The sequence below is a fragment of the Carettochelys insculpta genome, chromosome 3 (genome assembly GCF_033958435.1).
Source record: "Carettochelys insculpta isolate YL-2023 chromosome 3, ASM3395843v1, whole genome shotgun sequence".
Lineage (NCBI taxonomy): Eukaryota > Metazoa > Chordata > Testudines > Carettochelyidae > Carettochelys > Carettochelys insculpta.
In genome coordinates, this window is record NC_134139.1 from 16,901,385 (window position 1) to 16,926,524 (window position 25,140).

At 42.6% G+C, this 25,140-nt stretch overlaps 1 protein-coding gene across 4 annotated transcripts in view; it reads right to left on the reverse strand.

The window, feature by feature from the left end:
- Positions 1 to 25,140, reverse strand: part of WDPCP (WD repeat containing planar cell polarity effector) — a 235,631-nt gene that overhangs the window by 13,796 nt on the left and 196,695 nt on the right. For all 4 annotated transcript variants that reach the window (XM_074989391.1, XM_074989393.1, XM_074989390.1 and 1 more), the window contains exon 15: positions 6,143 to 6,290. In XM_074989391.1, coding sequence (XP_074845492.1) covers positions 6,143 to 6,290 — 148 coding nt within the window. The remainder of the gene's footprint in view (positions 1 to 6,142; positions 6,291 to 25,140) is intronic.

Sequence of the window (25,140 nt, forward strand, 5' to 3'; positions counted from 1 at the left end):
GAGAGCAGTGAAAGTGGACTTGGATGAAGTGGTGGATAGCTTTACCTAAAAGTTCCCTAGAAGACCAGAGCTTCAAACTCTTCTTAAAGATGGAAACAAACTATGAATTTCCTGTCATGAAGAAGAGTTTGCTGGTACCTAAAATCTATTTCATTACTTCTAGTCTATATATAGTCTTAGCTGAAAAACTCTGAAGATGAAGACTGGAATATTTTGAAATAATTGTTTTTCACTTATGATAGTACAGCAAGATCCCAGAAGGTAATTTCTATAAACACTTTATTACTGTATAACCTTTTAGTATGTTACAACAAAATCATTTTACCAATCATTGTTTCCACTCAAATTTCTCATTAACCTCTCTTATGTACACTCATTGCATGACTCTTTTAAACTCCTTTACATTTAAAAACCTGCAGTCCATATTTACAAAAAAAGGACCCTCCCAAAATTCCTGTGTATGGGCTTGTGGAGTCATAGGGTATATCAACTCCATCAAGTTTTGTCACCCACAACTGCCTGTTGGAAATAAAACAGTGACATCGGACATACTGCAATACAACTTTTGTCAGGAAAAATGCCCAGTTTCGGTGAGAAGAAGCTTCCACCCCTACGAGAGACTTTTCTTTTTGCCCCTTGCTTTATGGTCAGCGGAGGTAGCACAGACACTGCTGTTTGTTTTATTGACAGGTCTGGCTTCTGCCAGCATCCCACAATGCCTGCCCTGGGGACATATGACCCTCCCCTTTCAAAGCTCTGGGAAGCATTTGATAGCTCAGTGAGCTGCACCCTTTGGGAAACACATAGCAAATCACTGGCGTGCTCCTGTTCTGTCCTGCACTAAGAACACAACAGTCGTCAGACTGCTGTGCTCCTTTGACATTCCTCAGAATGGAGGGCTCCTAGAGCTACTCAAGATGTCGCTCCCAGCAGCTCAGGAGGCTGTGGGACAACTTAGAGGCAATCCCAAGATGTAATCTGCTCCACCTCTCCACAGCACTGCCCTATGGAAATATACCCACAGTGCATTGCTCACATGGTTGATGTAGTGTGGGCAAGATCTGTGAACATCCTCTGATGATTTTTGTTTTGTCAAGTTTTGTGTGCCAATGTTAGCTTCGTTGACAAATCTTTATAGTACAATAGAGTCTCACGATTCGCGAACTTAATATTCGCAAATTCAATTATTTGCAAGCACCCAAGTGGCTGCTTCCCCCGGGGCCCTAGGCAGGAGCGCCGGCAGCTGCTGCTTCCCCCGGACCCCTAGGCAGGGAGTGCCGGCAGCCGCCACTTTTCTTGGGGCCCCGGGCAGGAACGGCAATCCCTGTATTTGTGAAAAATCAGCATTTGTGAGGGTTCTAAACATGGAACCCTCATGAATGTTGACATCCTACTGTACAGACATAGCCAGAAAAAAGGCAGCAAAACTCTCATAAGGTTGATTTTTTTCTTGAGAAAAAGAATTTAGATGTAAATTGGCAATGAAACAGCAAAGTCTAACTTTACCTCTTGAGTGAGTGGAATATATTAGCACAGAAAGACTAGCTTTAAACAGCACGAGAAGTAGAGCCAGTCAATAGCTAAACAAGAGTGATCAGCTTATAACAATTATGGGCCAGTGGAAGAGGGAGAACATTTCATGCCTGTTCCTTTGAAACTGTGGCTAGTGACTGAGTGGAAGCGGACAGCTGAAATGTCAGATAGGGAAATGAGTTATAATGATAGTAATGCTTTGCAGTCAAGTAGTGCCTCCCATCTGAGGAACTCAATGTACTTTCCACACACACAGACTCATTAAATTTAACAAGTGAGAAAGGCAAGCTTTAATCCTCTCCTAGAGATGAAGAAACCGAGGTGAAAAAGGTGAGTTTTTATTAAAGTGACTACTGATTTTTGGAGGATCAATGGAAGACAACTTACAGAGAGTTCAGGAAGTGCTGAACATGTACCCACCGTCTGAAAATCAGGACCTTTTAAATTGTTTCAGATGACACACATGGAATCACGAGTGACTCTTGAAAATCTCAGCTAGCAAGACTGTCACACAGACTGTGGCAGAGATGGAACAGACTATAAAACAGCCTGACTCCTAGGCCTGTGTCTTTGCAGACTTTCCTTGCTCTGTAAAAATCTTCACAGGAGAAAATGTCTTTGATGCAGATTTGGCAACATATGTACAGGGAGTAAATAAACTTTTGGCAGGGTGAAAATGCATGTAAAGCATCTGTGAGTCTTTGTATCTTGTTTTTTTATAATTTTTTTATTAGAAGTGAACAAAGGATGTTTCTTGGAGTCACATGGTCTCTAGCAGGTGTCAATTACTCTTCGAGGCAACCTATGAGAGCTGTCGCAGGAGTTTCTTTTAAATTCGTGTTAGGGTTGGCAGGGTTCATCTAGTTTCAGCAGTTCCAATGAGCCAACAGTGTGGGTCGGAAACTCTCTTTCTATCTGGGAGCTCAGCAGGAGGTAATCAAAAAATTTCAGGGCAGTGGATCTGCTTGCTTAGGGTCAGCTGTATTCAGAGGGTTTTAGCAGTTTCAAGAGCTGTTAGTGAGGGTCAGAAGTTTCCTTTATATTCACCAGCTTGGCAAGGGGTAAGCAAAAGCCTCAGGAAAGCAGAGCAGTTTATGCAGCTTCAGTGATTGCAAAGAGCCACTAGTGAGGATGAGCAACTTTTGGTGACCCACCTGGGCTCACCTGTGTTAAAACGGTCAAGTCAGCAAGCCAAAACACACAACTGAAGCTGAACTGTCTCCGGATTAGCTGCTATGGGAAGACCAACAAAGCTCAATGCAGGGCTGCCATGTAACTGTAAGGGATAGTATATTTCACTAGGTATAAAGTGAACTGAAGGAAGAACAACACATTTATACTTCTGCCTAAGAGGCATGCTGGCATTGGTCCCCATTCTGGATTGTTGTTTAAAGTGCTGTACTTTGTGTACCCATCCCAAATGTTCACAGACACAATCTCACACTAAACACTGGAGGAACCAGTTGTATCCAAATCCTTTTGATGGCTTTGGAAAGCTCACACAATGGTTTTTCTGTTTAAAAGTTGTGTGAGATTCTCTTTTTGACATTAACCTGCTATACGCTTAATAGCAGGATCAATGCACTGAATATTGTGACTTATATTACAGAAGTCCATCCTGTCTAAGTGGGTAAGAAGACGGAATACTGATATTTGGTAAGAGACATATATGTGACTCTAGTTTAACCAGGAGGCAGCTGAAGCAATTACATACACACAGGTAGGACATGTGCAAACAGGTAAGTACAGTATTATTTAACAATTATGAAATTATCAGAAAAGTTCTACCTCACAGGATGCTAAAAATAAAATCTGCCTACTAACTGTGAAGTGCCAACATAATCTTATTCTAAAATTCAGATCATATAGAAGATTTAGTAAATGAGGCTTCCATTTCAGAATCGGACCAATAATTTTCCTAACAGGGCACTTTTAATTTAATGTGAAGTGATAAATGTATTCCAAAAATGTTTCTGTAAATTAGGATGAGCTTTACCAGGAACACAACTGGAGATATCCAGGACAATAAAAATTACATTTTCCCCAGAAGAGTTGCCTATTTTTATTCTTACTGTACTTAGTACTTTGTTTCATGCTTGTAAAACCATCACTGATTATCTATCATAGCATATCTGCTCTCTTTTTTATCATTTTATTTATTTATTTTTTTACTTTACCAGTTCCATATATGTAACATGTTCTGTGAAATAAAAATAAAGGCAGAATCCCTGTTCCAAAGGTTAAAGAATGTTAAGGTACAATAGGAAATGAGTAAGAGAAGGAGGTGACAGTTCAGTGAGGTATAGGAGAAAGAAATTACAGAGAAGAAGATAGTATAAACATGCAGACCTTGGTGAAATTAATGCACATATCTATATGACTAAAACTGTTCAAATCTTGGATCCGACATCATCCAGTAGCGCTGTAAGAAGAAATCCTGTAAAAAGCAAAGATTTTATGCCTTTGCTAGCAGCCATTAGCTAAAACACAGATTCTCTGAATGGGTCAGGTACCAACTTTTCAATGTTCCAATTTCAACCTGTTCAATTTGCCATTTTAGGTGTAAGCTATTCAGTTTTCCTCTCCCTTGCGATAAGAATCCCCTGCACAGCATCTCTTTTTGAGAACAATAGCACTAAGAACGCTCACAGGGAGAGCCTGAGGCTTGCTAGATCAGGCAGCCCTAGACCCACAGTCTAGGGGTGGGCTTAGAGAACTTGATGCTGGAGTTGTGCACACTTTAAAACTCCTCTTTTTCACATTTTAGCTTCTTCTTGACATGTGCCAGTACATCCGTCGTTTTTGCACTTTAGGCAAGGGAGGTTGCATGTTTTCAAACAAAAATCAGCATTTAAATGTCACTTCACTATAAATGTTCAGTAGTCCAAAACTGCATGTTTCCTCTACAAGCCCTCTACAATGCTCCCTCTACAATCTCCCAGCATCTTCGTGCCTGTATTTAATATATCCAAACATCCAACAGCTGCTGCTACTGGCCTAAAATTTTCTCTGCTAGCATCCAAACATGGGTAACCTAATGTTAGGCAGCTAAATCTATACTTAGGCTCTGATTCTGCAAAGATTTATATGCGTGTGTAAGGCCATTATTGATTCAGGACAGCATCCCTGTTCAGCTAATTACCCAGTGAAGCCAATGGCACCTAAGCTTTACTTAAGTTCTTTGCAGGATGAGAGGTAACAGCTATTCCACAACTTCAGTGGGCTTCCTCTCTGTGCACAAAGAAAAGCATATGTGGAACTTTTCAAGACCTTGGGGGCCTAAATAAAAGTGGCCTAATTTTCACAGAGGCTGAAGTCACTGACGTGACCTTGAAGCTCCGCACCTTGAAAGCTCAAGCATTTTTCCTTTGGTTTCCAAATACAGATTTAAGAGCCCAAATTAAGGCATCAGAGTTTAATAAAAATTGGTATTCTCTTGTTGTCTTTCCTTCTCTTGAATTTTTACAATTGCTGCGAACAAAAGCCATGAAACTGAGCAATATAACATCCTTCCTAGGGTAATATCTTCTAGGAAAATGCTTGGAACTCTCTTCTGAAAGCCAAAGCAGCAGTTCAAAAATCTACAAATCCAGGGTCCCAGAATGTAAGAGGACTTGCATTAAAGATACATCAGCCAGTTGCTTGCTTTCTTCCCTCACTCTGTTGAGCATCTGGTTATTCAGGGGAAGGGGTGTTTTCCTCGACTGCAAACAATCACAGAAGTGGACCTTGAGAGGCTATTTAGCCCATCTGTCCCTGTGGTGAGGCAGGATTAAGCAAACACAGACCAGCCCTGATAGATGTTTGTTTCACCTGTTCTTAAATATCTCCAATCACAGGGACTTCACAGCCTCCCTTGGAACCTTATTCCAGTGCTTAGCTATCACTGGAGTTACAAAGTTTTTTCTAATATCTAACCTAAATCTTTCTTGCTGCAAATTTTACTACCATTACTAGTTATCCTACATTCTGTGGACCACAGAGAACAACTGCTTAGCTCTCTTCATAACAGCCTTCAATGTATTTGAAGACATTCAATCTGCCCTCAGTCCTCTTTTCTCAAGACTAAAAACAGCCAGTTATTTTAACCTTTCCTCTAGATCAGGTTTTCTAGACCTTGTCTCATTTTTGTTTCTTTTCTCTGGATTCTCTCAAATTTTCCCACCTCTGCAGCGTGGCACCCATAACTGCACACAATTCAGTGCCAAGTAGAGCAGTATATTTAGCTTCTGTGTCTTACATAAAACATGTCTATTAACACGCTCCAGAAAATTAGCCGTTTTTGCAATTGCATCATCCTGTCAATTCATATTCAGTTTGAGATCCACTATAACTCTCAGATCTTCTTTTGCAGTGCGGTTGCCTATGCAATTGATTTCTTCCTTCCATCCTTCCATGTTTGTACTGAAGCTCATCTTCTTGATGTCAGACCACTTCTCCACTTTATCATGGCCATGGTGAGTTACAATACCGCCCTCCAAAGTGCTTAAAATTCTTTCCAGGTTGGTACCATTAGCAAATGTTATAAGAACAAAAGTTACAGCACAAGCTGTAAGAACTAAAATGCTGCATTGCTTTACTTACACCACATTCACTCAGCAAAGCTCACCTGTTAGAACTTGTCCGTGCTGCGTGTCTGAAGTTTGAGCCGGAGAGGGGCAGGGTGTCCTGAAATGTCTGTTCCTCTTGTGAGGTTAGAGATCGGGAGACAAAAGCATCATCTGCAGAATTGTCTGTGTCTAACTGTCCCAAACCAGCTGTTAAAGATGAACAGATTGCGACATTAAACTTGATTCACCACAAAGAACAAAACATACAGCTGACTAGCCTCAATGTGCTCTCACAATAAACAGGATTCCTCCAACATTTTCACGTAACACAGGAGACGAAATGTCCCCTCTTTGTCAATTTGATTTGCAAACACACAGGGGAGAGCGTACACCCACTATCTACTGTGATAGTTCTTATTTATCCCTAGAATGCTGTCAGTGACCTCTGACTTCTAGATGAGAAGTCTCAAACTCATGGCCCACGACCATGGGCCCACGGTCTGTCTGTGGCCCAAACATTTTCTCAATCCGGCCCAGGAGTCCCAGCAGCTCTGTGTGTGTGTGTGTGTGTGTGTGTGTGTGTGTTCTGATCCCCCCAAGCCCCACCCCTTCTTGCCATCACGCCATCTTCTCCCTCCCTCTGAAGGATGCAGCCTCAGGGATTACCTGGGTAATCCTGGTATGGTGAATGTGGATGCCACAGCCCTCAGGGGAAAGGGGCACAATGGGGGAGAGGGCAGGGTGGGGAGGCTTGGGGACAAGTACAGACACACACCCCTAGACCTCAGTGACTCCCAGGTCGGATTGTGAAACTGCTTGGGCCATAGATGGCCCACAGGCACTGAGCTTGAGGTCCCTGATCTAGATACTATTCCTATCTGTATAGATATACTTTTCCTATTCAAGGAGAAACTATTTATTTTTGTGATTTTCACCTAATTATTCTCTGGAAAACATTTCCAGTACCTAACTGCCAGATATCAGGAATGCCCTATGAGTTTATCCAGGAAGAGTTTTGTGTTTAAAGAGACACGGTCTTCTAAATTATCTGTCACAAACTAAGAATCTAACAGGCTGACATAGACTGCGATTCATGTGAGCAGCTATACTGATCACCATTTAAAACTGCATACCTTTTTCCCTCTACATCTTTAAAAGAAATTAAAATAAAGTCATAAAATATTTTCCCTATTAGTTTTGTTTCACTTAATTTCAGTTTACAAGCGAGACAATGCAGACTTTATGACCCTGAAAAGAGACAGATTTTGACCATCTTTTAGCCTATCTGAAGCCTTTGTTTGAGATGCTGAATTCAGGAGACAATTGTTTGAAAGTACTGAAACCATCTAAAAGATGTAGAAAAATTGCTTACTGTAGGTGTGAAAAAAAAAAAGCAAAGCATAATCAAACCCTAGGCTAGCAGAGTGTGGATTAAGGAAAAAATCCTGTCACAGATAAAGACTTTAAAGGGTTTTTCTGAAAATCGTAAGATCTTTTGCTTTTTTTCCCCTTTAAATCCTGTCTTTCTCCCTTGTTCTCTACTTCCCTGAATCTTGTATTACCTAATCTGCACGATACCCATGGTAACACCACAGGCAGTGGATAGAATATAATGCTGTTGCAAGAGTTGCCATACTGCTGTATTTTACATTTTGGCCAGAGACCCAGAAAGGCTCACCAGCTTAGGAGGGCAAAGTCACTTGGATTTCTGATCCTTCAGTTTCTAAAGGGCTAACTCCCCTAGACTGTTGTGGGCCATTATTACTTTTCAAGCTGTTCTTGTGTTAGATGAAAATGCAGCGAATGAGACAAACCAGAGTAAACTAGCTTATTTACTGTGTGCGTAACTAGCATGCTCTGGCTGAGCAGCCGTCGCAGCTTCGTGCACATGGAACTGTGCAGGCAGGGAACCATTTGAAGGAGTTAGCTTAGTAAGGGCCCACATGCCGGGATGCATGTGCACAACAGTTCCTAGACTGAATCTATTAAAGAGACACCGATCCCACTCTCAGTTTCTGTCCCTTTGCGTGGAATGAAAACTGCAGCGAAGCAGTGATAAGAGTGAAGGTGTTTCTTTGGAGGCAATACACTGTATCAGGCAAATTCAAACTCCTGGTAAGTAAACTAGAATTTCTTCTGCTTAAATCCTATCACATCTCATAGAGCTAAAAGTGATCTCAAGAAGACATCAAGTCCAGTCCCCTCAGCAGGGCTAAGCACCATCCCTAACAGATTTTTTTAATTTATTTTTTTTTAACCTGTTTGGCCCAGACGCCTAAATGGCCACCTCAAGGACTAAGCTCACAAACACAGGTTTACAAGGCCAGTGCTCAAACCAGTGTGCTATTTGTTGCCAGAAAAGTCTTCTCTTCAAAACTAACAAGTAGCTGCCACTGAAGAAGAGGCGAAAGGATGAGCAATAAAGTGATATATAAAGGGATTGCAGATACAATGTTCAAAGTGCACAGAGAGCTCCAGGCAGTGACCTGAACATATGCCACGAACAGGACTTTTGCTTAGGCAGGTCTCATAAGCCGTGCTAATTTTGGAGTACTAAGCTGTAAGACTCTTCGGAAACAAATGGTGTATCTCAACAGCTGTTTTCAAAGCACTGGCCTATCCATTTCCAATTAATTTGCCTTGGAAGTGATTCTGTTTTCCAGATCTGAGATTGGGATGAGCTACCAAACATTCCCATTCTCACAATATATGAAACGAGAGCTAGATTCAGAGTAGTCTCCCTTGGTTTAATTTATATGTTCATGTTATGCCCAGCTGACATACACAAGTCCCATCTACTGGGACTTCCAGAGGTCTGGTCTACACTGGAGTTTTACATTGGAATAACTATATCTCTCATCGGGCTGGGGGGGATTTTTCACAGCCCAAGAGATATAGTCATATTAACCTACTGCCCAAAATAGCCAGTATTAGGTCACTGGGAGGATTCTTCCACTACCTAGATACTGCCTCTCGGGACGGTAGAGTACCTGCACTGAGGGAAGAACCTTGTCTGCTGGCATATGTAGTGACCACGTAACCCATGCGTCTACTGGGTGTGGTTCGCTGCCCCATGTAGTGGCATTTAGCCCACTTACACAGGGACAGAATGAGTCTCAGTTGAGCACCAGCTGGCTTTTCGCTCAAGCTTTAGAAGCTCACGCACTAAACTCCAAAGGTCCGACATTCAGTTCTGTCCATTGATGTTACATCTACACTGAAGTCCTGTGGCAGCGAAGCTGCACTTGTGTAGTGTTTTAGGTGCGACCTAGTCCTTAGATTCACAACCACTTACCCATATGCAGCTTTCCCAGCCTCCACCTGCGCACCACTTCTGAAGTAGGTCCAGACCCAGCGGGTATGTCTACACTGCAATGAAAGCCCTGGAATCAAACTTATCTCAAGCCTAACTCCCCCTCCATCTACATACAAATTATGCTAACTAATGGCCTGGATTGAGTCCTGTGACCCAAACTAGAGTCAAGCCCTGTTGCTTTGCAGTGTAGCTGCACCCTCTCTCAACTTGTCTGGCTTTGGCAGTCTGCCAAAGTGTTCCAAAATCTTTTGAGCTGACTTTGCCTTCTGGACAGTCAAGTTTTCCAACCATGAATAAAAGGCCACAGCCACCATTCTGAGAAGGTGCTAGGAAATCTGGGATATAGTGGCTGGACTCCAGCCTGCATACTGTTGTGTATATACTGGAGTACCAGGTTGGGACTCAGGATTCACCAGCTCCTAGCCTCGGGTTACAGATGAGTGTAGATGCTCAAGCCCAGGTAAATAAACTCAGGGTGTGCTCACCTGATGTCTGCTAACCCTGGGCTTTTATTGCATTGTAAGCATACCCACCAAGTAACCATGTACTGGACTCTGAGGGAGTCCCATTTGGTTTTACTCACATACAGACACACCAGCAATGTAGTATATAGATAAAAAAGCAATTAACAACCTGTGATCCTGGGCACTTCTGCATTCACAGTCTCCACATTACTGCAATAATACTTGCACAAAATACCATGTGTGAGGGCCCGTATGACAGCTAATTACACGAGTTTTTAGTATCTTTGTATAATGTATGTCTTAACATTATACAACCCTAGTGTCCAACCAGTTCTGGTGTCCAGTGCACAATAGGGACTACTGTTATAGCAAACTAGCCACATTATTCTGAAAATATATTTGCTGTTCAAGCCAGCTAGCCACACTCAACTGGCCAAATGGCCACATGCGGCTAGTGCATTGGACACCATGGTTATACAGTATGGAAAGCTACAATTTCCCTCTGGATGATGTTACTTGAATATGTTTAAGATCAGGTAGCCTAGCCTTGGTATACGCAATAAACAGAGCTAATGAACAGGACGGAATGTGAGGTTTCCTCAGTTTATGCATTATCAGTAAATAAAGCCATTGAGCTAAACCAGTGGGGGTTATCCTGATCATGAGCTTGGGAGACAGACCACTAATATGGTTCCTGCCACCCAGAGAGACACATAAGATGGAATTCCCAGGAGGCATTCTTAACTTGTAAGACACAGATTCCCATTGGGAATATATCGGACAAGGAGAGAGAGAGAGAGAGAGAGACTCAATTTTTGTCCTTCACATGAGGAGACAATGAAACCAAGTGATTTGATTCATGTAATGAATCCTGGCCAGACCAGTCAGCAAAAGCCAGAAAGGAGACTGGAGGTGAGAGAAACCATCTTGAACAAAAAAACTGTATCTTGCTAGATTAAGCTTTAGACTTTACACGCATACTTTCCCTTTTATTTGCTTGTACCCATCCCTACTTTGTATCTTTTCATTGGTATCACTTAATCCACATGCTTTTGTTGATAAACTTGTTTTGCTGTCATTACCAATCATTAGTGTGGGGCATGTTAGTAAAGTACACGCTTAAAGATAGCTCATGGTGGTGTGTTTTTCTGCCTCAGTGAAGGCTGTGAACTGAACAGTTCTCTAGGAGGATCCAGCAAGAGGGACTGGTCCTGGCAGTAGGACGATTTGGGGACGAATTCAGGCTTGGAAGGGTACAGAGGTCAGCCTGCATGGAGTAACTAGGCTGGGCAAAGCCAGGGTAAGGCTTAGGGGTGGGGTGGAAGGTGAGATGGACAGAGCCTTGGACCAAAGCTGCACAAGTACAAGACGCTTGGTGTTGTAAGACAGCAATTGACTGAACCCCCTAGCTGGCCAGGGTGAATCCTAGAACATCACAGTTGACCCTTTATATTGTTTCAACACAGTTACCAGTTATCCTATGGAGGGGATTGAACTGTGCTGTAACAAGGAGGAATAAATGGGCTGAAGCCTTGGACATGTCTGTTTATATGATCTTGTTACAAACAGGTTGGTGCGTGCAAATTAAAACATTATGCCCAGTCAGACGATAATTGTGCCATAACCGCATCTGCTAATCTGGATATTTTTGTAGTGTAGGAAGGCCTTTACTTATTCCAATTTACACCTCTTTAAATGGGTGTGACCAGGTCTGAACCAGCCTAATTGAGAGGAAGTGAATTCACCATCTACCAACTTACACATCCTCTCTGAATTTGGCCCTATAATCTCTGGGGAACTGGCTTGCCTTCGGAAGGCAAATGAGTTTTGGCATTTTCACATCTAGGAAACAATTTAAATCCAACCCATGATCTATATCCAGAAGTTAATTATATCTGATGGTTATTCAGTGCTTAGTGTGAAATGAATTAACAGTCTGCCTAGTTTCTAGTGGGTAAGAAACCAGGGTATTATTATTGTAATCACAAAAGCAGCATCACAAGATGCACTAAGGCATATCCTTGATGATAGTACACAGCAGAGGCCAAATATTTGAATGGGTCTCTGCTATGTTTCTTACCTCTAAAGGTGGGGTGCCTTTGGAACAAGCCTAAGGAACATGAACAGTGAGCAAGAGAAAGCTTGCACGTGCTCTCTCTTTTCTGTGAATAAATCTTGGCATTCAGGCAGTTTTCATGACCACTACATTAATTGAAAACATTAAATATACCCACCAGAGTCCAGTCACATATAACTTGTAGATATTATTTTATCAGGCAATGCGCAAGCTGATCCTGTTTCCAGGCAATGGGAGCTGTAGGGAGTGGTGCCTGCAGGCAGGGACACTGTGTGGAAACCCTCAGCACCCCTCCCCCTGGGGCTGCAGGGACGTGCTGGCAATTTCTGGGAGCGTCTTGGGGTCCCGACAGGTAGGGAGACTAACTTAGGGTTTTCACACACTGTCACTGCCTGGAGGCCCCACTCTCTGCAGCTCCCATTGGTTGGGAACAAGAAACTAAAGCCCATGGGAGCTACAAAAGTGATGTCTGTGGACAATCGCAACCAGGGAGCCTGCCTGCTGCCCCCACCCCCAGAAGGTGCTGCCATCCACTTCTGGGAGCCATGCAGAGGCAGGAAGCACTTCCTTAACCCTGTTGCGCTGCCACCTCAGGGCCACCCAAGATAAGCAGCACTGGGCCAGAGCCTGCATCCCACAGCCCAGCCTCCTGCCACAGACATATATGTACAATTTTCCAGACGTGGCCTACCGGTCAAATAGTTTGCCATTGCTGTACTAGTGGCTTTTTCCATTATACGTAAAATGTAGGAATAAAAAATGATCTTTGTATACTTTGGAGGCAGCGAAGCAGGAGAAAACAGGATGATACATTCAGTCCCAGTGCAAATCGTGATAAGAGGACCTAGTGATACAATATGACAGCATGTATTCAGGAGAAGGTCAAGGGAAACTCACAACCATGATAACGAATTGCTATATGATCTTTGGAATGAACAAATATGAATATGCACCATGGATCCCCAGGTTTGTGTTTTTTGTGGGCACAGATTTCCTTTGAATATACAGTAAAATTTTTCATCAGACACTCCTTAGACATTACTTTTCCCTACATCTGATTTCAGTAACTGAGATCTAGCCAAAATCGCACAAATAGAGTAGAGATAGCCTGTGTGTGTATGGGTCATGTCTGGGTTAGGTTTAGGCTACAATTCAGGGCTAAATCAAGAGTTGATCTGTTGGTACTAGAAAACTCACAAGTTCTCACAAGAAATGAGCCCTAGATGATGAATACCTTTCAAGATCATGTGTAGTTTTCGTTACATCAGAACCATAAAATAGGCTTGTTCCAGGTTTGGATTTTGGACTCTGCAGTTTTCTGAGTTCAGATCTACAGATTTGAACCTGAATTTCCACAAAATTTGAAAAACATCAGAAAGCAGTTTCTGGCTTTGCCTCTTTGAGAGAGTCAACAATTTCATTTACAAAGCAGTTATTTTTCACCTCAAAATACTATGATGTTAACTTACATCTTGCTAAAATTACTCACAGATAACTTTTGTCTAGATGGCGGTGAGGATAACATTATATGATAATAATATATGTTTAAATTAAAGCAACTTACTCAAGGAATCCATACTTAATGACTATTCACTCCTAAAATTTGCTAGCAGCTGTGACTGTAACATCTAGCACCTGGCTGGAAGAGTCAAATGTAGTTGTGTAGAGCCCATGGACATATTTGCAGACAGAGAATATTCTGAGTTCTGTTCACGCAGTCGTGATGGAACTCAGATGCCTTCCCCAGCGGTCGCATTATGCATCATTACTTAAATGCAACTATTCTCTATAGGCTCTGTGATGGCAAATTAAGAAAAAAAAATCATTCTCAAGTCTCTTCCACACGATTTTCAGGGATAAAGTGCCTCTCAAGACATGCAATCACATGACAGAATGAAAATCTTTTTTTTTTTTAAATTGTTTGTGAAATTGACAGATCTACTTAACAGAAGCCATTAAAATGTTTACAAAGTAGCAGCTGCTCTTGTAAAAAATACAGCTTTTTGGCATGAAAAATCAACTACTTGATAAATGTAAGATAAGCCATTTGACTTCATTGTGTGCTCTGCATGGTATGCACAACCAATTCTGTACAATCTGATGTTTACAGAGCAATCCTAATATACGATCTCCTTAGGCAAAAGGGACGCATGAAGCCTTTAAAACGCTGAAGCAAGCATTTAATCAGCACTCTTCATGCTGATCTCTGAAAAATTCAATAAGTTCAAAAATGTAACTCCTTCTAAAGATAAAATATCAGGTTTTTTGCTTCAGGAGTTGCAAATATATACCAATGAACTTCCAGTGAACCAGATAGACTTCAACCACTGTTATTTAAAACAGTAAACTGTATGTCGCTCAGAAAAAAACAATGCAAGTACTCAAACAATGTAAGTACTTACACCAATTGAGTGTTACTATGGAAAATAGCTAAACTAGTCAAAACATATCCCCTTCTTTTGGTACATTTAACAGTTTCTTTTCACTTGGTTAGCTATTTTAATGTGAACTATACATTTCCTTGTTTTACATGCTTGTTTCATACTGAAATCAAGATCTTTACTTATTTTTCTAAAAAAGATAAAGGAGCTAGTTACATGGAAGTAATTACCACAGAAGTGCAATACTGAGTATGACCATAATGTGTTACACAGCTTGATTCTAATATAGTTCTGGTTTTAGACCATGTGAGTGGATGCATAGAGTTGATGGGGGACATTCCAGCATGACTGAAGTTAAAGGAAGTTTTGCTACTGACTTCGTTGGTGCCAGGATTTCACGCTTTATGAGTGTGTTGTGTTTTTGTTAATGACACACATTTATAGGGTGCTCATCACCAGAGCATCTCAAAGCTACTTACTAAATCAAATTAAAAATAGAATATATGCTGATAACAGAGAGCATCTACTTGGCTACCATAGTCACTGTCCAGGATACACAGAAAACCCAGACCAAAGAGACGTGTCCTGCCACATGATCCAAATACGACAAGATCGGGTTCTGACGGATTGCCAGCTGAAGCAAATTCGGCAGGCAGGGATCTGCCATTGTAATGTCCTCCCCTGCAGGCATGTTGGCTTCCATCTTATGAGCAATCTCCTGACAATAGAAAGACCTGCATTTTCAGCGTTACATTGGATAAGTCTTCTGAAGCTTGTGATCACCTAATTATCTTGACCACAAGCAGATACTCATTTGTATATAGTGGCAACACATGCCATAAGCTGTGCTGTCATGGTATAACATGATGAACATGATACCATTACTGTTTAGTAATTACAGCAGAGGCTAGGCTTGCCCGCCTTTGGGGTTTTATACTGCTGATACCCCATTGACTAGGTCAATTTTCTTACTCGTAAAAGATATTGCTTTGGTGGGCAAAGTTAACTTGTAATTGGATGGGATAGAAATAGCAGTCTCACAAGAATATCAAAGAAAGACCCAGAGGATAAAACAGTTTGGCTAACGCTGGATCAGCAGAGATGTAACTGCACACTGTATAGCGTTGTAGAGAAAGTAGACATGGAAGATTGAACTACTGTGTTTTGTTCAGGCCCTTGCACCATGCACATCACTACTGCATCTAAGAGCTTGCCTTTACCATCAGGCGCCACTGGTGCTGATGCGCTGGTGGTGGCAAGTCTGGTGAAGATGTACTGTGTCAGCCAGCCAGTGTTCTCCTGTCAATGAAACAGCTTCCGCCTCTTCTTGAGCTGGTTACAGTGGTGGGAGAGCATCTCCCACTGACAGTCAAGTACAGACAGTGCTTTCAGTGCTATTGTAACATGTTTCTCGGGGGTATTTTTTTCACATCCCTGAGCAACATAATTTACACCAACTTAAGCAATATTGTAAACAAGCCCTAAATCACAGTAGACTGCAAACTTCCCATTATTGCTCCTCTAGGGATGCATTACCTTTCTCAGCCAAGGAGCAGACCTGCTTTCAATAGAGTGAGAGCTAAAACCAAACAGTTATCCATGCAAGGGTGGGAAGCTGATATTGCTGCCAGGTGAACCGCGATAGAGGAAATTGCCAAGAGCCAAGCCTCCTTCTTACACTGCAGCTATGTTTTACCTCAAAAGGCAGGGAGGAGCTTGCTTGTCCCTCTTTTGCGAGGAAACCTTACAGTTACAGGTGCAGCAGAGAGTCTAGTACTGCGGTATCCAATATGCTTGCCACTCGCCACATGTGGCAACATGGACATCATGGTGTAGCAAAATGTGGCTCCTTAAAGCTGCACACACGGAGCACTCTCTGCCGGCTCCGGGCATGCACTCTACCACTTGGGAGGACAAGTGCATGGTGGCAGCTGCAGCAGCTCCTCCTGCAGCTCTTACCCCGGCACGACTCCTGCAGCCAAGCGGCTCCTGTGGCCCTGGCATGGCCCCGATGGTTCTGGCTTTGGACCTTCTTGGAAAGAGATCTATCTGGAGAGTCCCCACACTGCTGGAAAATACATCTGGCCATATCTGGGCAAAGCGATCACTTGTAGCGAATCAAAAATGACCCGCTCAGGTGATCTGTTAGCTCATTTACTCTCCTGGAAGGTAAGAGGCCTTGAGGTTAACAGTATGGGCAATACAAAATTCCCACAGATGAACAGATTACTGAAAAAGGAGGGATAAGCAAAATCCTCCCTAGGAACATAGCTATGGAGTCGTCTGAAAGACCAAACATGTCCTCTCCTTGTCTGAGGTTGTCAAGACTATTTCCTACTCTGGTACGCAGAGTAGATGGTGGTGGCCTTCAAGAGACCTTAAAATATCTTGCTTTCATAGGCTGCTGCTTAAAAGCTTCCCAAGGTCACAGATTCCTTGACTTTGGGAGATAGCTCCTACCATCCAGCTGTGAAAACTCCTTTTTAGAATCCAGAAAGACACCCTTGGGATGTCTCCCAGTGGGTAACCCCAAGCTCTTAACCCTTCCTTAGGAGAGAGCTTGAAAACAAAGAGAAAACAAACAAACAATCTCTGACAGCTGACCTCTCAGTCTTAGGCATGCATGGACAGACATCCTATTACCTCCCAGGACAGAAGAATCAAATCAGCACCTTAAAAAGGATGATATTATTAACAAAACAAAGACATACTTGTTAAGTATACGTGGTTGCTAGATGTCACAAAGCAACTAAAGAAAATGGATTAAAGCACAGAGAATTACTTTCCTCGGATTCAGTTTAAAAGTTACAGTGTACAGAAGGGTACTTCACCCAGCTTGAGAAGTCTTGCACTAAATCCAAAATTGAAAAAAAAATTAACCTGATCACATCTGACTAAACATTTCCTTTTGACTTACGTATTTTTTTTCCAGGATTCCCCTCAAGGCACTGATGATATTGATATCTGCCAAGACTGGTTCCAGACAATCCATCTCCATGTCTCTCCTCTGCCCACACAAAGGACTCAGCCAGCAGATAACTGCTTCAATTCAAAAATGCCCATCTCTGTTCTCACTGGCTCACATGGCTGCTTGCCAGCACAGGACCGACACTCTCTCTGGTTGTAACCCTTTACAGGCAATTTAGTTCATTGAATGGGATGCCTGGAAAAGGGGTAGTTGCCCTCCCATCCATCACAAAGGTTGGGAAGCCTGACAGGCAAGATGGATCACTCGGAATTCTCTGATAACCAAATGCCCTGAGTTAGGAAAGGCTCTAGGTGAGTTCACCACTGTAGAGCAGATACATCTGAGATCAGAGTCATTGATAGTTGAAGGCCATGAAGGGAATGCCAACACAGGCCATCAGTTCAGGGGAATTAGAACTTGTGGGGACACAATAAGCACAGCATCCAGATGAAGATGGCTTGGTGAGTACACTGCGGTTAGCCAGGTCCGGACGGGTCTCAGGTGCAGCTTTATATACAGTGCTACACATGTGCATGAGGCCTTTTGGCCTAGGAACTTCAAAGTTTCAGGCAGCTGGGATAGGGAGAAACTTGAGGAGAAATTGGGGAAAGTCCGGAGAAGAGCAATGAAAATGACTAAATGTGTAGAAAACATGACCTAAGAGGGAAGATTGAGAAAACTGGGTTTGTTAAGTCTGGAGAAGAGAAAACTGAGAGGAGACATGATAAGAGTTTTCAAGTACATTGAAGCAGTGACAAATACTCTCCTTAACCTCTGACGGTAGAACAAGAAGCAATGGACTTAAATTGCAGCAAGGGTGGTTTACGTTGGACATTAGGAAAAATGGTCCAACTATCAGGGTGGTTAAGCATTGAAATAAATTGCCCATGGAGGTTGTGGGATTCTCCATTTTTGGAGATATTTAAGAGCAGGTTAGATGAACACCTCTCAGTGATGGTCAATAATACTTGATTCAGCCATGAATACAGGGGACAGGACTAGATGACTTCTTGAGGTTCCTTCCAGTCCTATATTTCTATGTAACTAGATAAAAGATGGATTGGCATCTTGACCCTGAGAGTAATGCTTTGACTTGGCTGGAGTCCAGCACTTCCCCTACGAACTCTGTTTTCTGTACTGAATAAAGAGTAGACTTGTCTACACTGATCACTAGGCCTAGAGCCTGCATGATGACTGGAGGAGTTAAATACTGGATATAATCTGGTCTTTGGACTGTCTCTTGACGGACATTGAGGTAAGGGCAGACCTATAGTCCTAGTCTACTCAGGAACACAGTTATCATAGCCACACATTTCATGAACACTTGAGTTGCAGAGAGACCAAATGGAAGTACAGTGTACCTATAGTGAGCCAGCTTCACTATAAACCTGATGAATTTCCTGTGCCCTTGGCGTATGGTTGCTTGAAAGTAGGCAATTCTTAAAATAAGGGTGGCGTACCACTCTCCAGGATCCAGAGAGGGAATGATGGATGCAGAGTGACCATGCAGAACTTCATCCTTTGAGATTGTTGTTGAGCTGTCTTGGATCTAGATGTTGTCTGAGTTCTCCCTTTGTCTTTGGAATTAGGAGATAATGGGAGCAGAAATCCCTCCTTTATACATTCTGTAGAACATCGCCTATGGCTTCCAAATGAAGGAGAGCTTCAATCTCCTGATCGAGAACTTCTTTGTGAGAGAAGTTCTTGAAGAGGCATGAAGAGGGAAGGTGGAAAGGAGGGGAATAAATTATCTGGAGTGTGTATCTGACTTACAGAATGCTCAACAGCCAATGGTGCGTAGCGATACAGGACTGAGTACTTAGGAAATAGAAAAGGCAGTTTGCAAACAAAAGGAAAAATGGTCTTTGGCATCCTAGGAATTGTTAATTTCTAGCTCCAGTCTTGATGTAACTTGGCACATTTCAGTGGTAGGGGACCTCATCCTTTCAGCACTCTGGTTCTTATGCCTCCCCGTAGGCACTGGAGATGGTGAATGGTGCTGGGACTTACGCATGGTAGAAGGCACACTCCCTACTGAGACTGAGGCACTTGGTGCTGTGTTTGATTGATCTGACAAAGATGGAGGTCTCAGAGCCACCTCAGAGTAGAAACTTTTGCCTGGCTTCATGATCTTTCCTCATGTGAGGCTTAAAGTCCCTGTAGATTTGGCCACACACTTTAATATGAGCTTCTCCAAGGCGTTTCAGGGAACTGGAGTGTAGGTTGCTCACAGGTAACTAGCTTTGACCCATGGCTTGATTTGAACTGGCCTCTCTGACGACACTTGCCAGAATGCAAGCTAGGCCTTTCTTATGGTTTGTAGCACAACATACCACATGTATCTCATTTACTCTTGAAATTGGACAATTTCTCTTATCCATTTGCCCTCACGTAACATCTGTCCTCAACACTAGCCCTCAAAGACTGGTTATTGAAACAGCCTGGACTCCTAAATTCACCACAAGAGTGAACCTTTGATGTGCAGTTGCATCCTTATTAATGTGTCTAAGCCCGAGGAGTGAATAGCTTCTGTGAGGAAGACACAGGTTCAGGGTGCAAAACCAGAAACCAGCACAGGGAACCACCTTGAGATAGGAAACAAACAACTGGAAGTTTCATTTTTTGGTGACGAGAAGGGCCTGGAACTCCTAGAGGCTTTACTTTGGCTGTTCTTTGACAAGACTACTCCCTTTTGAGGTTGTTGCAGAAGACCATGTCTAGGTGAACAAGACACTGGAAAATGTCTGAGCAAGTTTATAATTAGGCAATAGCTCTGGAACAAGGTCAATGTACGAGGCTTGGCTAATTGTGTCTCAATCTCAAAAGGAATTGCTACAGATGGCCTAATTGTTAAGATCACAAGTCATCACAATTCTCTGTTCATGGAGATGGGACACTAATGCTGCTCTGAACTGCATTAAAACTCTAGGTGCCAGCAAGACCAAAAGAGATATTGCAACACTCAAAGTACAAGTTTCTAAAGCAAAACTGCATGTACAGTTGATGCTGAGAGGCAATAAGGACATGTAGGTACACATCATTTTTATTCTTTTGATATAAGGAAATTCCCTGGGGCACTGGCTCCGATGAACATCTTGGTGGCAACCACATGAAGTCTATTTGGGTTAACACAATTCTAATTAGATCACTTCTTTCAAACAAAATAAATTAAACAGATCCCCTAAATTAATTCTATTAATTGATGCTATAGTTAGTGCAGGTTGACAAAGACCTTGGGCCTGATGTCAGAGGAGCCATGGCTAGGAGGTCTTTATTGACTTTATTCCTTTGCTCCTTTGTCCTGAGAAACAGCAGGAGAGAGATGGGAAATTCTGGATAAAGAGGAAAATGGAAGAAAGTCTATGAAAACTTGCACTGTTAATGAACCCAGCCCCCCAGCTAAAAACAATGAGACCTAGTTGCTACTGAAATGGAAGGAGGCAGCCTCTAATGCAAAGGGTCCTTGGAAGTAAAATCACATGAGGTATGTTCAAGTGCCCTCAGACCTTTGCAGTTGGAGACACTTTCTTCTTTCTTTGCTTTATAGAAGAGACATATTGAAAGTTAGCTCTGCATCAGGAATGAACCCTACTGAGATATTCTTTGTACTGCCTATGTGTCAGGGCAAGCAATTCAGGGCCTGATTAAGGGGATCAAGGCACCTAATTCAGTAGGGGAGAGCCATTAATTTTCATTTAGTGGACTTTTCTCCCACTAATGAAGAGGTAAGCCAGAGGGCTCTGTGGGCTACATTAAAACTCAGTGGTACAACTGGCTGATAGGGGATGGAATCTTGGTATGTATTTTGCAGATACTAAGACACTCAGCAAGGTGGAATTTCTTCTTCACATCTTGAGTGAAAGCTGTTGAGAAGGAAAAAAAAACCTGGACAACTCTGAAATCTACTCCATCAGAGCTCCATCAGAGTACAGAGAAAGGTTGCCAGAAGTTTTGAAAAAAGACTGTCAGCCCCTTTTAGTGGCTGTTTGACATTGGTGTTGCTCTCTGTAGATAGGGGGGACTGACTCCTTCAAGCACTGGCTCCCTTGAAAAGATCTGAAGACTTTGTGGTGACATAGCTGGCTTATATTAAACTAATGGCTGGGGAAACTGACCAGCATAGCTTTTGCAGAACAAACTATTTTGGAATAGCTCTCTGGGTGGATGCTCACTTCCAGAGTAAAAGTGATTTTATTCCAGAATAGTTGCTCAACATTCAGGAATCAAGTGACTTTTTATTCTGAAGAGAGTGTTCCTGGTGGTAGATACTCCACATCAACTGTTTCAGTTAATTTCCTCATCCTGACAAAGCCGTCTGTCTGCAGGAAGATCGGAGCACCTATTTGGTTCTATTCAGACACTATTACATAACTTTTGGGGCATGAGGAGGAAGGGAGTGTAATTCCTGGGCTCCTCTTCCTCAAAGCTAATGTGACATTCTTCAGAAAGGGAGGCAGAATCAGCTATAACAATATAGCAAAAGCAAGCTACTTCGAGCTCTTCTGTTTCTGATGCTGTTACATGAAATATTAGGGCTATGTATTCACTAGTCCCTTCCTTTCGGAAAGGACATGGTAATGAGTGAGTTGGGAAGATGCTAATGAGGTGCTGCCATGAATATGCAGTACCTCATTAGCATAACGACAGCCGCGTGCGATTCAAAAGTGCTGCTTTTGAATTGCATGCCACCCATGTAGATGGGAGCCTTTGGAAAGGACCCCCTGGACTTCAAAAGCCCCTTCTTCCTACTTGGTTTTAGGGAGAAGGGGCTTTGGAAGTCTGGGAGGTCCTTTCAAAAGGCCCCCCGTCTACATGGGTGGCATGTGATTCGAAAGCGGCACTTCTGAATCATGCATGGCCACCATTATGCTAATGAGGAGCTGCATATTCATGGAAGAATCTCATTAGCATCTTTCCAACTCATTCATTACCATGTCCCTTCTGAAAGGAAGGGGCCAGTGTAGACATAGCCTGGGGTTTGCCAGATCAGTATAGCCTGAGGAGTTTAATGCTCAGGATCCTGCCAGAGTTACTCCTCCTTATTTACAAAGAAAGATTATCAGTAGGAGATGATGACAAGACTCTTAAGAGTTTAATACACATCTTTCTCTTTAACGTAGCCAGCTTCTTGCCTTTGGCTGAGGGAGAGGAGATTTTTTCTAGACGGGCTATGTTTGCAGAGACAAACCTTTCCTATTAAAGGTGGAAAATTCTGGAAGGAATGTTGAGGAGGAACAACAACACCATCTTCCAGCAAAGACCTTTTGAGCATCAGTGTGACCTTCCTCTTCCAAAGAGACTTGCCATTCTTTGTGTGGAAAAACTACAGCCAAGAGTCTGGGATAAAGTGTTCGTGGCAGATGCTAGTGTGGACAGCGATTTAGAAGGTTGGCAAAACCCAGGCTGGTTTACACTGCCTCATGCGCTACAACAAATGGTGAATCAGTCTGTTTTTCTCCAAGCTTTTTTTGATGTTGCTGATCTTGTTACCACCACTCTGAATATGGCGGGTGGACTATCTAATCCCATGACAACTAACCAAAGAATGCTTCCAGAGTGGGTAACTGCCAGTTCAGGCTCGTGCTGTTCACTCTCGTCCTGGCAGAGCTGCTAGCAGATAGGTGATGCAAGGTCATTCATGCTGCCGTCCCCAAATTCCTGATGTTTCAGTAGCCCCAATCGGATAGAAACTGACCTGGTTTCCTGGGTGAATCATTATATAACAAAAACTGCAATAAAGCCACTTACCTCAGAGGATGGTGTGATGTTTAATTAATGCACATACAGCACTTTGAGATGTTTAGATGAAAGGTGCTCTGTATTTGCAAATTATAATTGCTTCCAGTAACAACCATCAACTATTAAAACAATAACTCCAGGTTGCCAGAGACCTTCATAACATATGTAAAGAAGTGCCGGCAATATACAGTTTACAAGATTGACAACAATCTTTAGCATTTTCCCTGCTTCACTGTAGAATTTAAGACACACCAGACTTGACATTGCAAAGTGCTCAGTGCCCTCAAATCCCTCAGAACTGAAATTTGGGAGGAAACAAAGAATGGGATGTATGCGCATCTTACTATTTGTAATGTTTTATTTGTACTATTTATATGTTTTATTACTATAAGAGACCCCAGGCAAGAAGAGGACCCTATTGTAGTAGATGTTATACAAACATGTAATGAGAGACAGCCCTTGCTGCAAAGAACTCATAGTCTAAATAGACAAGCCAGACAAAGTGCGAAGAGGGAAAACAAGCACAAAGAAGCGAAATGCATTACCTAAGGTCACACACCAGGTCAGAAGCAAACTGGAACTAGAACTCAGCTCTCCAGTGCTGTGCCTACGAAACCCACTGTATCTCCTGCTCCCTTTCTTCCTTTGCTTGTTTCTAACCAGTAGCATTAAGAATGGCAGGTCTGCACAACCACATGCACTAATCCAATCTGAGTAGATACTAGGTTACTTGCTCTGGTTCTCCTCAGTAAGTGCCAGATGAGATAAACCAGAGAACCACTAACCAAAGCAGCTTTCTCATTTTATGTACTTTCCAAAGCTTTTACAAAATGTTTAGCGTCCACAGTTGCCATCTTAAGACGTGTGGTGGAGCCACAGCTGAGAGACCCATGGGAGGAACTGCCCTGAAACTTCCTTGATATATTACAGAGAGAGCTGCCAATAAGGGCATTCTCTGGGAAGGTCCGTTCACTTTGGAATTCTTTCCTGACCCTGGTCTGAAATAGTCTGAATAATCTACTGTATATTTGAGAGAGTTTGTCTGTCTGTTTGTCTCCCCACTGGCGGACATGCACCCCTCCTCTGGCTGTGCCTGTTGCAGCTGCAATGGCATGGAGAGGAACTTCTCACCAGGCTCCAAGCTGCTGTGGTGAGAGAAGGCTGGGGTAGTCCTCTCTCCACAGGCAACCTGCATACTGAACCCCTCATCCTCCGCCCCACACAAAGCAAAGACTTACTTGAAGAAAAACAAAAGTTATTTGAACAAAAAAGCAGCCAGGTAGTACTTTAAGGGCTAACAAAATAATTTATTAGGCGAGCTTTCATGGGACAGACCCACTTCTTCAGACCATAGCCAGACCAGAACAGACTCAATATTTAAGGCACAGAGAACCAAAAACAGTAATCAAAGTTGACAAATCAGAAAAAAATTATCAAGGTGAGCAAATCAGAGAGCAGAGGGGCAGGGGGGAGTCAAGAATTAGATTAAGCCAAGTATGCCAAAGAGCCCCTGTAATGTCCCAGAAAGCCTGCATCCCGGTTCAAACCCTACACGTGGTTTCTGTTACTATTCAAAAGTTATTTGAGTTAAGGACCTGAGCACGCTGAGTAAATCCTCTAGTATGATATATACTCCTCTTTTGTTGCAGGAATTTGGGAAGGGTGGGGTTGGGAGGAGTGTGTATTTGTATTTGTATTGGGACATAGTTTCAGAGGGGTAACCATGTCAGCCTATAGCTTCGCAAAAACCGAGCAGTCCTGCAGCACCTTAAAGACTAACAAGTTTACTTATTAAGTAATGAGCTTTGGTGGGTAAGACTCACTTCTTCAGATTTTCCTTGGGCTGCTTGTTTATTGGGACAATTACGTATTTTGCAGCATCTACATTTTTGGTTCTGTGGTGTGGCTTCGTTTGTGCAAGGAAAGGTTATTAGTTTGCCATTGTACCATCACTGCCGTGTCTTAGGAAAAGGCACTGAGGTTAGCTACCTGGACATTTTCCTAGTGAAGCCTCAACGCAATATATTCTACGTCAATGTAGCTGATCCAAGGTCCATGTGGATAGACCTCTCCCATCTACCTTACCATCAACTTTGACTGCTTATACCAGGG